This window comes from Mobula hypostoma, chromosome 20 (genome assembly GCF_963921235.1).
Source record: "Mobula hypostoma chromosome 20, sMobHyp1.1, whole genome shotgun sequence".
Classification (NCBI taxonomy): Eukaryota; Metazoa; Chordata; class Chondrichthyes; order Myliobatiformes; family Myliobatidae; genus Mobula; species Mobula hypostoma.
The window spans coordinates 32,877,819-32,891,027 of NC_086116.1; the positions used below are offsets into that span (position 1 = coordinate 32,877,819).

Genomic DNA, 13,209 nt, shown 5'->3' on the forward strand with positions numbered 1-13,209 from the left:
TGTTGTTCTGGGATTGATTTGCACTTTTCGAGCCAAAGTACATTCATCTCTAAGAGACAGAATGCATCTCCTTCCTGAGTGGTATGACAGCTGTGTGGTCCCATGGTGTTTATACTTGCGTACTGTTGTTTGTACAGATGAACGTGGTACCGTCAGGTGTTTGGAAATTGCTCCCAAGGATGAACCAGACTTGACATCATTTTCTGACCTCAATCCGATAGAAAATTTGTGGGCAGAACTGAAAAAGCGTGTGCAAGCAAGGAGGCCTACAAACCTGACTCAGTTACACCAGTTCTGTCTGGAGGAAAGGAACAAAATTCCGGCAACTTACTGTGAGAAGCTTGTGAAAGGCTACCCAAAACATTTGACCCAAGTTAAACAATTTAAAGGCAATGCTACCAAATACTAGCAAAGTGTATGTAAACTTCTGACCCACTGGGGAAGTGATGAAAGAAATAAAAGCTGAAATAAATCATTCTCTCTACTATTATTCTGACATTTCACATTCTTAAAATATAGTAGTGATCCTACTGACCTAAGACAGGGAATGTTTTCTAGGATTAAGTGTCAGGAATTGTGAAAAACTGAGTTTAAATGTATTTGGCTAAGGTGTCTAAACTTCTGACTTCAACTGTATGTGTGTAATATGTATATTGCATTTGGATGATTATATCAGTTCCTTTCCAGATGCATTCTCACATTATTCAATTTGCATCTAATGCACAAGTATAAGTTTGAGAAAAGAAAAGCTTATTTTCAGAATCTATTGAATTAGTTAACAAAGCACTGTAATATTTAAAAACCTCTTATCAATTCATTTATATTCCTGCAATTTCACAGTTATCAAATCGAGAAGTTATAATTCCACCCTACTAGAGCATTTAGCAGATGTTTCAATTAATTTTATTGCCCTGACCCAGCAGGTTCCTTTTGACTGACTGAGGAGTGATCCAGGAATGGAGGAAGACCAGCAAGAGGTAAGTGATTTATTTCTGTTTCAAAAGAACTGTATATTCTTTTCATCTGGGGGAGGAAGGGAGAGTTGATTTTTAGTTTTATCTGCCTATGCCTGATTCCACTAGGGTGCCTAAGACTTTTGCACAGTACTATCGTAATTTTATGTATTGCACTGTACTGCTGCAGCAAAAAAAATCATGATGTATCTGACTGGTGATAAACATGATTCTGATACGGGTCTCTACTGTGGACTGAGCTTGGGAATGGGGCAGGGAGAGGGGAATCATGGTTGGGGAAGAGAGGAGGGAGCAGGAAGCACCAGAGAGACATTCTATAATTATCAATAAACCAATTGTTTGGAATCAAGTTACCTTGCCTGGTGTCTCAGGGCTGAGTGTGTCTGCACCTGTGCAACCCCCCCCCCCTCGCTCAGCCCCAACAGTCCTCCTCTGCCCCCTGTCCCACGCCCCTCCCACAGTGCTGCACGCTCACCATTCCCCGCATCCTTTGCTCCCGCCAGATTTACAAACTCCCTCCCCACTCCACGTTGACAAATACAGTACTGTGCAGAAGTCTTGGGCAGCCTAGCTTATCTATAAGTGCCTAAGACTTTTGCACAGTACTACATTTTCTGTAGATTTTGATTGTGCTTTCTGTTAAGAATACTTACTTAAAGGTATGCAATTTTGAAAGTATCACAAGATACGAGGAATCAGAATTGAGGTATGCCATCGCACGTAAAGCAAACAGTAAAATACAGTGAGCCAGTGCGGTGTAAGGCATACTTACTGAGAGGGCTTTTCACTTAACAAGTTCATTAATGACTTATTTCCAGCTAGTTTCTTGCAGTGTGCCTGCACCCAGAAAAGAATGCAAGTGCCCTTTGCTTGTGCGCCTGTATTCACTGTGCTGAGTATACAGCCAAGTGAAGTGAAGATGATTTCCAATCGCTAGCCAATCGTATATGAAAAGGAGAATTTTAATTAAATGTATCCCAAGTTGGAGCAAATATGCTGTAACTGGATAAAAGCACTGTTTAAAACACCACCATAAGTTGTGTCTTATTATGTTGCTCTTCACGGAATGACATTTGAAAGGCATCTTTGGATCAGACAGTGTGATAATCACAGTACCCCAGGCATTATTGATTTCCCAAGCCAAAAATAAACTGGAAAATTTGAGGGTGCTGTGAATCAGGTTGATAACTTTAGTGTTTGGTTCTCCAATCCACAACACCCCTTTAACAGGAATAAATCTAATTTTATCCTTCACCAAGAAGCTCACTAACATTACTGTTGGTGTAAAGTATCTGATGAGGTCAGTGTGACCTGGAAAGAGTCAAAGTTAATGTGTACTTGAGGAACTCTGTCACAAAACTCCAGCAGTATAAAAGAAAAAACTATTGTAAATATTAAGTTATATGTTATTGTGTCAAGATGAGGCCACCTTCAGGGTAGAGGAGCAATATCTTGTATTCTGTCTGGGTACCCGCCAACCTTATGGCATGAATATCGATTTCTCTTTCTGATAAACCTATCTCCTCTTCTCCCGCGGCCCCCTCCCCCCATTCCTCAACCTGACTTTTTATCTCTTCTCACCTGCCTATTATTTCCCCTGGGTCGCCCTCCTCCTTCCTTTTCTCCAGTTGTCCATTCTCCTCTCCTATCAGATTCCTTCTCCAGCCAGCCTCTTTCCCCTTACCCACCTTTTTATTCTGGCATCTTCCCTCTTCCTTCTCAGTCCCGAAACATCAGCGATTTACTCTTTTCCATAGATGCTGCCTGACCTGTTGTTCCTTCAGCAGTTTTTGTGTGTTGCTAAAGTATATGTTGCTTGATTTGCTTATTACATTATCAGAATGTCTGTTGTGCTTAACCTAATGGAAAACTGTGTACTACTTTCGTAAGTTTAAAATAATTTAAAAATCACTTTTGGTACTGCTTTCATCCATAGGCAGAAGCAAGCCCAACACCATCAGCAGTATTTGACGATGATCCGCAGAATATGTCGGATATTCCTCAAAACCTGTGTAAGTCTTTTGTATTAACTTTCAGCAAAATGTGACTGAAAATGAGTGTAATTGCTTGTGATATGACCTGGGGTGGTGTTGTGCTGCTGGTGTTTAGGACAACAATGAAGGTCCTCCATCTCAGTCTGTCCATATCATCGCACATAGATACAGAAGGATCCTTGCTGTTCTGTAACAATTTATTTTTGATCAGTTAAGATTGATGGTCCTGAGCTGAATCACTTGATCTGAAGGACCAGTGGATCACTCTTAGTCTGAACTACCCGGACCCGGAGGACCAGTGGGTCACTCCTGGTCTGAACTACCCGCATCTGGAGGACCAGTGGACCATGCTCAGTCTGGCCTCTACCCTTTGACTTGTTTGGCATGGGTGACCCTATCAAGAGCCAAAGCGCAAGGCCCTGACTCCAGCCAACATAGCTCTCTGGGTCATTGAGATATTAGGGTAATACAAGTCTCCAAACTCTACGACAAGGTTGCAGTCCTCTTGGCAGAGGGTATTATGGTCCGCTCTTATGAACAGTACCGTCGCTTTAGGAGGATCAATGATCAGAAAATGATTGTGCTTCCCTACAACTACTGTCGCTTGTCCTGTTGATTTATTTCATTCCATCACTGTTTTTCTGATTCCTTTGGATTTTAGTCTTTTAAATATACAGAGAAGTAGTTTAAATGGAAGAACTAGAATACAACTTTCTCACATCTTCCCTGGGTTCCCAGCAGGAAAGAAATTTGGAAGTCAGTTTGTAGTAAAAAAAAACTACATTGAATTGGACAACTTTAATTTATCAAAATGACCATTCATGTTGGGGTTTTAACATTTAGCTAAAGAATTATTCAGGAAAACTAGGTAAATGTTTGTTTCAAGAAGCTTATTGAGAAAATTAACAGTAGTTTCACCATTAATAACCTATTCCTTTTTAAAACAGAAGTTTTACTTCTGTTTGCATTGCCTACAATGCAAATTAACACGGTGGATAACTGAGATGTCAAAAGAGCCATAAATATATGACACTTATTTCTTCTAATCAAGATGGCGCCAGTGTAGAACACTCACTCGGTCGACATCTTCCAGATAGCTCTCGAAATGTCTTCCTTTTTTTTTACTTTTATGTCTGCTTTTCACCTTGAATGTGTTTCTGGGACTGTTGGAGCCTGTGATTTACAGTTTTGAGATCGTTTGAGTGATCCAGCGCTTTGCTGTTTCCAAGAAGATTCTGGTAAGCGAGCGCTAGCTCAAACAGCCTCAATATGGAAAAAAAACCGAGTCGGAGCGAGCCGATGTTCGATTCCATTCTGCCAGCTAAAGCGTCCATTAGTCACCAAATAAAGCATTGGGGTAGATTGAGACATCGAGGTGAATGCGGAAGGCGAGCAAAAGTTTCAGCGCCAACGTCTGTCCTTTTGATTGCTGCCGGAGAGAGAATCTGTGAGCAGCCTATCGCTGTGTGGCTGGTGGGTAGGCCTCTGCTGTGTGGTGTCCCTCTCTTTCAATGAGTGTCAGTGATATCGGAGGATGGTATCGTAGTTCTGAGTTTATGGATTGGACTGTAGCGTTTATGGACTGTGGACTTTTTCAGACCAATGGTTTTTAAATTCTGTTTTTTTTTTATCACCTGTTCTTTTTCCATTTTGTTGTGCGAGGGGAGGGTGTTTGGGGGTTGATGTTCTGTTGTGGGTTTTTTTGAGGGTGTTGATATCCCTGTTCCATTTAGTGTGGGGGGGGGTTTGGGGGTTGATGATCGGGATGCTGGTTGTTTTTGTGTGGGGTGGGCGGGTTTGATGTTTCTCTGAACAACTTTCATGTTCTTTCTTTTGAAATTTGTCTTCAGATAGTCACAAAACAGGTGTATACAGATACGTGCTTTAATAAATGGACCTTTGAACTATACTGATACATCACGTTGTAAATACACGAAACTTATTTTGGGTTTAAGCATGTCGAGTTTATTGTATAATAGATTTATCTTTATGTATTTAGCGATACAGCCCGGAATAGGCCTTCGGGTCCTTTGAGTCACACTATCGAACAACTCCTGATTTAACCCTAACATAATCATGGGACAATTTACAATGACCAATCAACCTACTAACCCATACACCTTTGGACTGTAGGAGAAAACCACCCATAATATGTCAGTTCTACGAATAAGAGTCTAATCTCACAAGGTTATTTTCGATGCCTCCATTAGGGAGGGGCTTTATGTTCTAAAATCCAGTCGTACTTGGAATGGCAGAGAAGATATGATGCCTTATCACATTTTATTCAAGCCAACACACAAAACAAAAGGCTAGTTACCTCCACATCTGTCAAAGGAAAAAAGTTAGAAGGCTTCAAAGATCTAGCAGGACATCTGGGAAATACTGAGCTAATCAGCAAGGTCAACATGGCTTCATGAAAGGAAAATTGTTTGACTGATTTATCAATGTTTTCTGGAAGAAATAATCTGTTGTGGATAAAAAGTTTTCTAAAGATGTTTCATAAGATGCCACACTGAAAGTTGTTGTATACAAGGGTTCGTGGTGTAGAAGTAACACATTGGCTTTGAAAGATTTGCTACTACACAGGAAAAAAATACGTATAAAATATTTCTTCCTCGTTGGCCTCAGGAAACAACAAAGCCTGATTTTCATTCTAATATTTATTTTATTTAGCGATACAGCTTGGATTAGGCCCTTGCGGCCCTTTGAGCTATGTCATTTAAGCAACCCCAATTAACCCTAACCTAATCACGGGACAACTTATTAACCTACCCAGTACATCTTTGGAAACTGGAGCACCGGACGGGAAACCCACGCATTCCATGTGGAGGACGTACGGACTCCTTGCAGATGACACCGGAATTGAACTCCGAACTCCTCCGCCCTGAGCTGCAACAGTGTCACAAACGAAGGGCTACAACAGGAAAAAGGGCATAAGATATATTTTGCTTGTTGGCCTCTGGAAATAGTGAAGCCTCGTTTTCCTTACGATTTTTAGAAATGTATTGGATAAAGGAAATTAAAGTATTACTATTAAATTGTTGCTGAGTCCACAGATAGGAACATTGGGAAGAAGAGATACGAGGCTACAAAAGGGTGGAGATAGCTAATGGAAATGTGGGAAAATGTGAAATTGGGGGGGGGGGACAAGATTCTCTAAATGCTAAGGGATTACAGTGAGGGTTTCGTGTCCAAATGTGTGACTTGCAAAAAGCTGGTACACAGGTACAGCAAGTAAATAAGAAAGATAAAATGCTGTCAGTTATTGTGGATTTGAACTCCAAGTTAAAGAACGTTATGCTTCAGTTGCATAGGACACTGAGATCATGGTTAGAATTCCGTACAAAGTATTGGTGTCTTTATGTAAGGGAGGACATAATTCTGGAAGCATTTCAGAGGCTTGCATGGAAAGGGGATATTATCTCAAGGAAAAGTTGGCGAGGCTAGGCTTGTATCCTCTGGAGTTTAGGAGAGTGAGAGTGCTTTATTGAGTGAGCCTGTCAGAATGGATGTGGAAAGCACGTTTCCTCTTCTGGAAAATTTAAAACTCAAAACCATTGTTTAAAAATGAGGTGGTGCCCATTTAAGATGAGTCCTGTGTTTTTTTTTCCAGAGCTGTGAGACTTTGGAGCACCTTTTCAAGTGGTGGAGGCATAGGCTATGAATTTTGTTAAGATAAGTGCTGATAGGGACTTGGAAGCAAAATGGTGGAAGTTTCCAGCAATTGTCAAGAGTGTAGAATTTGATTAGCCACATTTTTATGAATAAAAATGTGGCTGATTCACGTGTTCTTGTGTATGTTATAGCTGCAGAAAAGTGACAATGGGAAAGACTAGCTTAACATTAATCTTCCGAGATGGAATCACGAAAGTCAGTTACTGTCCCTCTCTAATGGTCTTATTTTGGTAAACTCGGAAAAAATTTTTGTGGCTCTGTGTGGTAAAGTCAATGGAATGGTATGGACATCGTAGACCCCATTGTAAGTACGTGAAGCTTGCATTTTGGGATTAAGCACTTCAGGCTTGTGTTATTTTTTATTTATTTATTGAGGTACGCCACAGAATAGGCCCTTCAAGCCCTTTTTTGCCAAGCTACCCAGCAACCCCCAATTTAACCCTAACCTAATCACAGGACAATTTACAATGACCAATTAACCTACTAACCTGTACAACTTTGGACTGAGAGCCGAAACCGGAGCACAAGAAAACCTACACATTCCATGGAGAGAACATACAGACTCCTTCCAGAGGACGTCGAAGTTGAACTCTGAACCCCAACGCCCTAAGCTGTAATACTGCCACACTAACCGTTAGGCCACCATGGCATAACGAGAGACACAGCCACCTATTGGCATTGTTAAACAAGTTATACCATTTGTTCAGCTCCAATTTTTAACAAAACTTTATCAAGTTTAAAAATACAGTATTACTAATCCAAAAGGAATGGTTTATTGCCCATGAGATCTCTTTAAGATGTGACTTTTGTTTTTTGGGACTGAACTTACATTTTATAAGTCTAATGGTCTTCAAAGCACTAGACAATAAAAATAACTTCTAGATAAGTTAGCTCATTAATTTTTCACAATTTTAAATACTGCAAGTTTAGAAATTGTGCAGGCTTCAGCTAGTACCATTGAGTCTGCAATGTGGTACACAGTTTTATGGAGCACCACTGCAACTGTGCTCCTCTTTCTAATGTGACAAGCATATTTGTAACATATTTATTTATTTGCAGCAGATGAAGATGCTTTTAAACTTCTGTGGGAAATGAAGATGCGAAAAAGGCAAGGGAAACCAAATCTGCCAGACACTGTCACTGAACTTAGCACAGAAGATGGTTGTAAGGTGTACCTGGTTGGCACAGCCCACTTTAGCGATAGTAGCAGAAGAGATGTTGTAAAGGTAAAAACAAAAAAAAGTTACAAATTTAGAAAAAACTTGTCTACATGTAAATTGTGTATAAGAATGCTACTAAGCATTATAATCAAGTTTAATTCAGTGCAAAACAATCTTCAGAGCATAAAATTATTGCTTTGAGGGGTGGAGAAACTTCAGATACAGTCAACCTCTCAACATGGTTTGTCTCCTCAGATTTCAGTCAATGATCTATTAATATAAATATTATTTATTTGTTTATTGGGATACAGCCTGCCGTAGGCCCTTCTGCCCCTTCGAGCAGCCACCCAGCGACTCCTAATTTAACCCTAGCTTATAGTAACCAATTAACCTGCCAACTGTTGGGTCTTTGGACTGTGGGAGGAAACCAGAGCACCCAGAGGTAACCCACGCAATTACAGGGAGAGCATGCAAACTCCATACAGGCAGCAGCGGGAAATGAACCCAACTCGCCCTCACTGCAGAGCGTTGTGCTAACCACTACACTACCGTGCCGCCTCTTTATGCTTAATGAGGGTAGCCACAGTTGGTAAAACAGTGCTGGAAATACTCAGCAGATTAAGCATTATTTGTGAAAAGAGAAAAGCTGAATTAAGGTACAAGTTAGTTAGTTATTGCCTGTTGGATCTCCTGCTGTTTCATAGAGAAGTGTCATGAAAAGGGATGTGGTTGCTGGTAATGGAAGATCAAATTGGAGAGCCTCAAAGAGGATGGTCCCTACTGGGTGCTGGAAGGGAGGGGAAGATGTACCTGGTGGTGGAGGATGCATTGAATGTGGAGGTGAGGTGGAAAGTCAGAACAAGAGGAACTTGTCTAGAAGGCTGGGGAAAGAGAACAGAAGTGCGGGAAATAAGCGGATACTGTAGAACTCTTTTCAGCTATGGTAGAGGAGAAACTGTGGTTAATGAAAAAGGAAGATACTTCAAAGGCATTGGTTGTGATAAGTCATATTAGTGAAGATATAATCAGAGAGGAGAAACTGGAAGAATTAAAATGAAGTACCTACAGGAAGCAAGGTGGGAGGAAGTGCATTTGATGTAATTGTGTAAGTCAGGGACTTGTAATGAATGATGGTTGCTAGCCTATCTTATGGAGGAAGAGAAGTGTTGGATATGGTTATTTGAAAATTGGAAAATTAAATTGTAAATTGGTTTATTGTCAAGTATACCAAGGTACAGTGGAAGAACTTGCCTTTCATACTGTTCTTACAGATCAATTCATTACAACAGTGCATTGTGGTAGAGCGGGGTAAAACAATGACAGGCTTCAGTGTAGTGTTACAGTTACAGAGAACGTGCAGTACAGATAGATAGTAAGGTGCAAGGTCATAATGAAATAGATGATGAGGTCGAGAGACCCATTTTATCGTATTAGGGGACTGTTCAATAGTCTTATAACAGCGGGATAGAGACTGTCCTTAAACCTGGATAGAAACTGTAAGTGGAAGTCAAGTAAAGGCTCAAGCAAGACACATGAAGTTAAACCACAAGAGACACCTCTGGAGTGAGACGTTTGCAGGAAGGTCTTCCTAAAATACAGCTTCCCTTTACACAATAGGGAGTGCCATAGACAGACGAGATTAGAGGGATTATCGGCAATGACAGTTACTTCAACATTGAGCATAGTTTTACCTGGACACCTTGGTCTCCACACAAATGCTTTTTCTTTGTCCTCTCCTTCACTTTCCCTCTCTGCAATTTAACATGCTGGATCACTTTTTTGTTTTCTGGTGAAGCTCAATGCCCATTTTTTTTTCTCCATAGTTACTGTTTGGCCTGGTGAATATTTCCAGTACTTTGTTTTTATTTCAGGGTTTCACCATGTGCAGTTTTGAATTGGTCACATTTCAATCAGGCCAAAAGTGTGGCTGAATATTCAGATTCTGAGAGCAAAATGAAAAAGCTAACTTGTATACCACACTAGTCAAGGATGAATTAAATCAAATTCTGAACACCTGTATTCCAGCGGTGCTGTTATGTAATCTGTTTGCTGGATAAATAATGAAAGAAGCTAATCGTAAAAAGTTTAAAATCTAATGTGAGTTGGTAAACAAACTACACAAAACTTTGATAAAATGCCACAATAACAGATGTATTTTGCACAGTTAACGTCGTCAATTGGTATTAAAATTACAGGCCTAACAATTTCAAAGTTCAAAATAAAATTATTATTAAAGTACTTGTGAGGCCGCCATCAGTCAGGGTTGACCATAAATGTTACATCCTAGCTATCTAGATGCTCAAGTCTGGGCAGTACAATATGGAGAGCAAGCTGTTGCCCTTTTACCATTCTCCCCCTCTCCACACATCTAATGAGGAACCTAAAGGAACAGCAGAGATCAATACAGTTTGACTCCAGCTCTGGATTTTTTCCTCAGGTTTACTAACAAAGTCTTCCCCGTGAGTGGGTATAGCCATGAGGCAAGGAAGATTTGAGATCAGAGCTGCCAACCGCAGCTGACGAGCCCCATCTGCCCGAAGCTACTGGTTTTAAGGCACCAGTAACCCGCCTTTGCCCTTTCCCTTTTCAGTAGAAATGGTTCCACTTGGCTTAGTAGCTAAGCCTCATGTGAAGGCCAGGAGCTGGACTTGCGTGTCAGAGGCTATTTGAGGTGCACACCATTAGGAGCATTTAATAGGTAGTGGGAGCTTGTCCCCATTACCACCCCCAGTTATAACAACCTTAAGGAACTATCAAAGTACATACATGTCACCATATACAACCCTGGGATTCATTTTCTTGCAGGCATACACATAAATCCAAGAACCACAATAGAATCAATGAAAGACTGCACCCAACAGGATGGACAGACAATGAATGTGCAAAAGACAAATTATGCAAATACAAAATAAAAATAATAGTAAATAAATAAGGAACAAGTATCAAGAACATGGGTTGAAGAGTCCTTGAAAGTGAGTAAATTGGTCGTGGGAACATTTCAATGATAGGGCGAGTGAAGTTATCCATTCTGGTTGAGGGGTAACTATTCCTGAGCCTAGTGGTGTTGGTCCTGAGGCTTCTGTATCAATTTATATTGAGAACAAAAATACTGATAGGAATTGCACATTAATGGAAAAAGTACATTGACATTTTTATAACAACTTTTTGAATCAAAGCATCAAGATCTTTTATTGAATATTGTTTTTGAAGATCCTTCAGTCCCTCGGTAGAAAAGTTCAGCATTTCTTTTCCTGTACAACATTTCACAGAATCTAGTTAGTGTATCTTCAATTTAATAAAATCCCTTCTTGTGATATTTCCGTTACAAATGTGCTTCCCGAAGAATGACATACTTGTTATTTTATTCCAGACTATTCAAGAAGTGCAGCCGGATGTAGTGGTTGTAGAACTATGTCAGTATAGAGTCTCCATGCTCAAAATGGATGAAAAGACATTACTTAAGGAAGCCAGTGAAATCAATCTGGACAAATTACAACAGGCTATAAAACAGGTACTGTGACTGGTCTTGACTTCTGTCCTTGGTGCCTATAAACAGTATGCATTTTGTAGTAATTTTGGTTTGTGCATACTTAATTTCAGCATTCTGTTCTATAGCACTTATAAAAAGTGTTCACCTCCCACCCCAAAACTTTTCATGTTTTATTGTTTTACAACATTGAATCACGGGATTTAATTTGGCTTTTTTGACACTGATCAACAGAAAAAAGACACTTTTGTGTCAAAGTGAAAACAGATCTCTACAAAGTGACCTAAATACAAATATAAAACACAAAATAATTGATTGCATAAGTATTCACCCCCTTTAATATGACACACCAAATCATCACTGGTGCAGCCAATTGGTTTTAGAAGTCACTTAATTAGTGAAATGGAAATCACCTGTGTACAATCAAGGTGTTTCAATTGTTTGTAGTAAAAATACACCTGAATCTGGAAAGTCCGATCAGTATCCTGACAAAAAGTGCACCATGAAGACAAAAGAACACTAAGAAACTCTGCGAAAAGGTTAATGAAAAGCACAAGTCAGGAGATGGATACAAGAAAATTTCCAAGTCACTGAATATCCCTTGGAATACAGTTAAGTAGGTCTTCAAGAAATGGAAGGAAAATGGCACAACTGTAAATCTGCCCAGACCAGGCCGTCCTCAAAAACTGTGTGACCTTGCAAGAAGGGGACTAGTGAGGGAGGCCACCAAGAGACCTATGACAACTCTGGAGGAGTTACAAGCTTCAGGAGTGAGATGGGAGAGACTGCATACAACAACTGTTGCCCGGGTGCTTCACCAGTCACAGCTTTATGGGAGAGTGGCAAAGAGAAATTAACTCACATGAAATCTTGGTTAGCATTTGCCAGAAGGTATGTGGGAGACTCTGAAGTCAACTGGAAGAAGGTTCTAGGGTTTGGTGAAACTAAACTTGAGCTTTTTGGCCATCAGACTAAATACTATGTTTGGCATAAGCCAAACACCACCCCTATCATGAAGCATGGTGGTGGCTGCATTATGCTGTAGGAATGCTTCACTGCAGCAAGCCCTGGGAAGGCTTGTGAAGATAGAAGGTAAAATGAATGCAGCAAATACAGGGATATCCTCGAGGAAAACCTGATGCTGTCTGCGAGAGAACTGCGACTTGGGAGAAGATTTGTTTTCAAGCAAGACAATGACCCCAAGCATAATGCCAAAGCTATACAGAAGTGACTTAGAAACAACAAAGTTAATGTCCTGGAGGGCCATGTCAGAGTCCAGACCTCAATCCAGTTGAGAATTTGTGGCTGGGCTTGAAAAGGGCTGTTCACTCATGATCCCCATGCAATCTGACAGAGCTTGAGCAGTTTTATAAAGAAGAATGGGGAAAAATTGCAGTGTCCAGATGTGCAAAGCTGTTGGACTGAAGGCTGTAATTGCTGCCAAAGGTGCATCTACTAACTGCTGACTTGAAGGGGGTGAATGCTTATGCAATCAATTATTTTGTGTTTTATATTTGTGATTAATTTAGATCACTTTGTAGAGATCTGTTTTCACTTTGACACAAAAGAGTCTTTTTCTGTTGATCATTGTCAAAAAGAGCCAAATTAAATCCATGATGGTTCAATGTTGTGAAACAATAAAACATTAAAACTTCCAAGGGGGGGTAAATACTTATAGGTGCTGTATTTACGGAGATGGAGCACCGAGTAGGCCTTTCTGATCCTTGGAGCCCTGCCACCCAGTGATCACCCAATTTAACTCTAGCCTAATTGGAGGGGCCAATTTACAATGACCAATTAACCTAACAGCCAGTACATCTTTGGACTGTGGGAGGAAACCCAGTTGCTCACAGGGAGAACTTAAAAACTCCGTACTGGCAGCAGGAATTGAACATAGGTTGCTGATACTGTAAATTGTT

The 13,209-nt window shown here is 40.4% G+C and overlaps 1 protein-coding gene across 14 annotated transcripts in view; it reads left to right on the plus strand.

Annotated features, from left to right (window-relative positions):
• trabd (TraB domain containing) overlaps nt 1–13,209 on the plus strand; it is a 61,301-nt gene that overhangs the window by 25,120 nt on the left and 22,972 nt on the right. For 7 of the 14 annotated variants that reach the window (XM_063072599.1, XM_063072600.1, XM_063072598.1 and 4 more), the window contains exons 3-6: nt 921–977; nt 2,911–2,986; nt 7,703–7,869; nt 11,174–11,314. In XM_063072599.1, the coding sequence (XP_062928669.1) occupies nt 957–977; nt 2,911–2,986; nt 7,703–7,869; nt 11,174–11,314 (405 nt within the window). In that variant the 5' untranslated portion in view covers nt 921–956. The remainder of the gene's footprint in view (nt 1–920; nt 978–2,910; nt 2,987–7,702; nt 7,870–11,173; nt 11,315–13,209) is intronic. The other 7 variants (XM_063072606.1, XM_063072603.1, XM_063072595.1 and 4 more) reach the window with 2 other exon arrangements.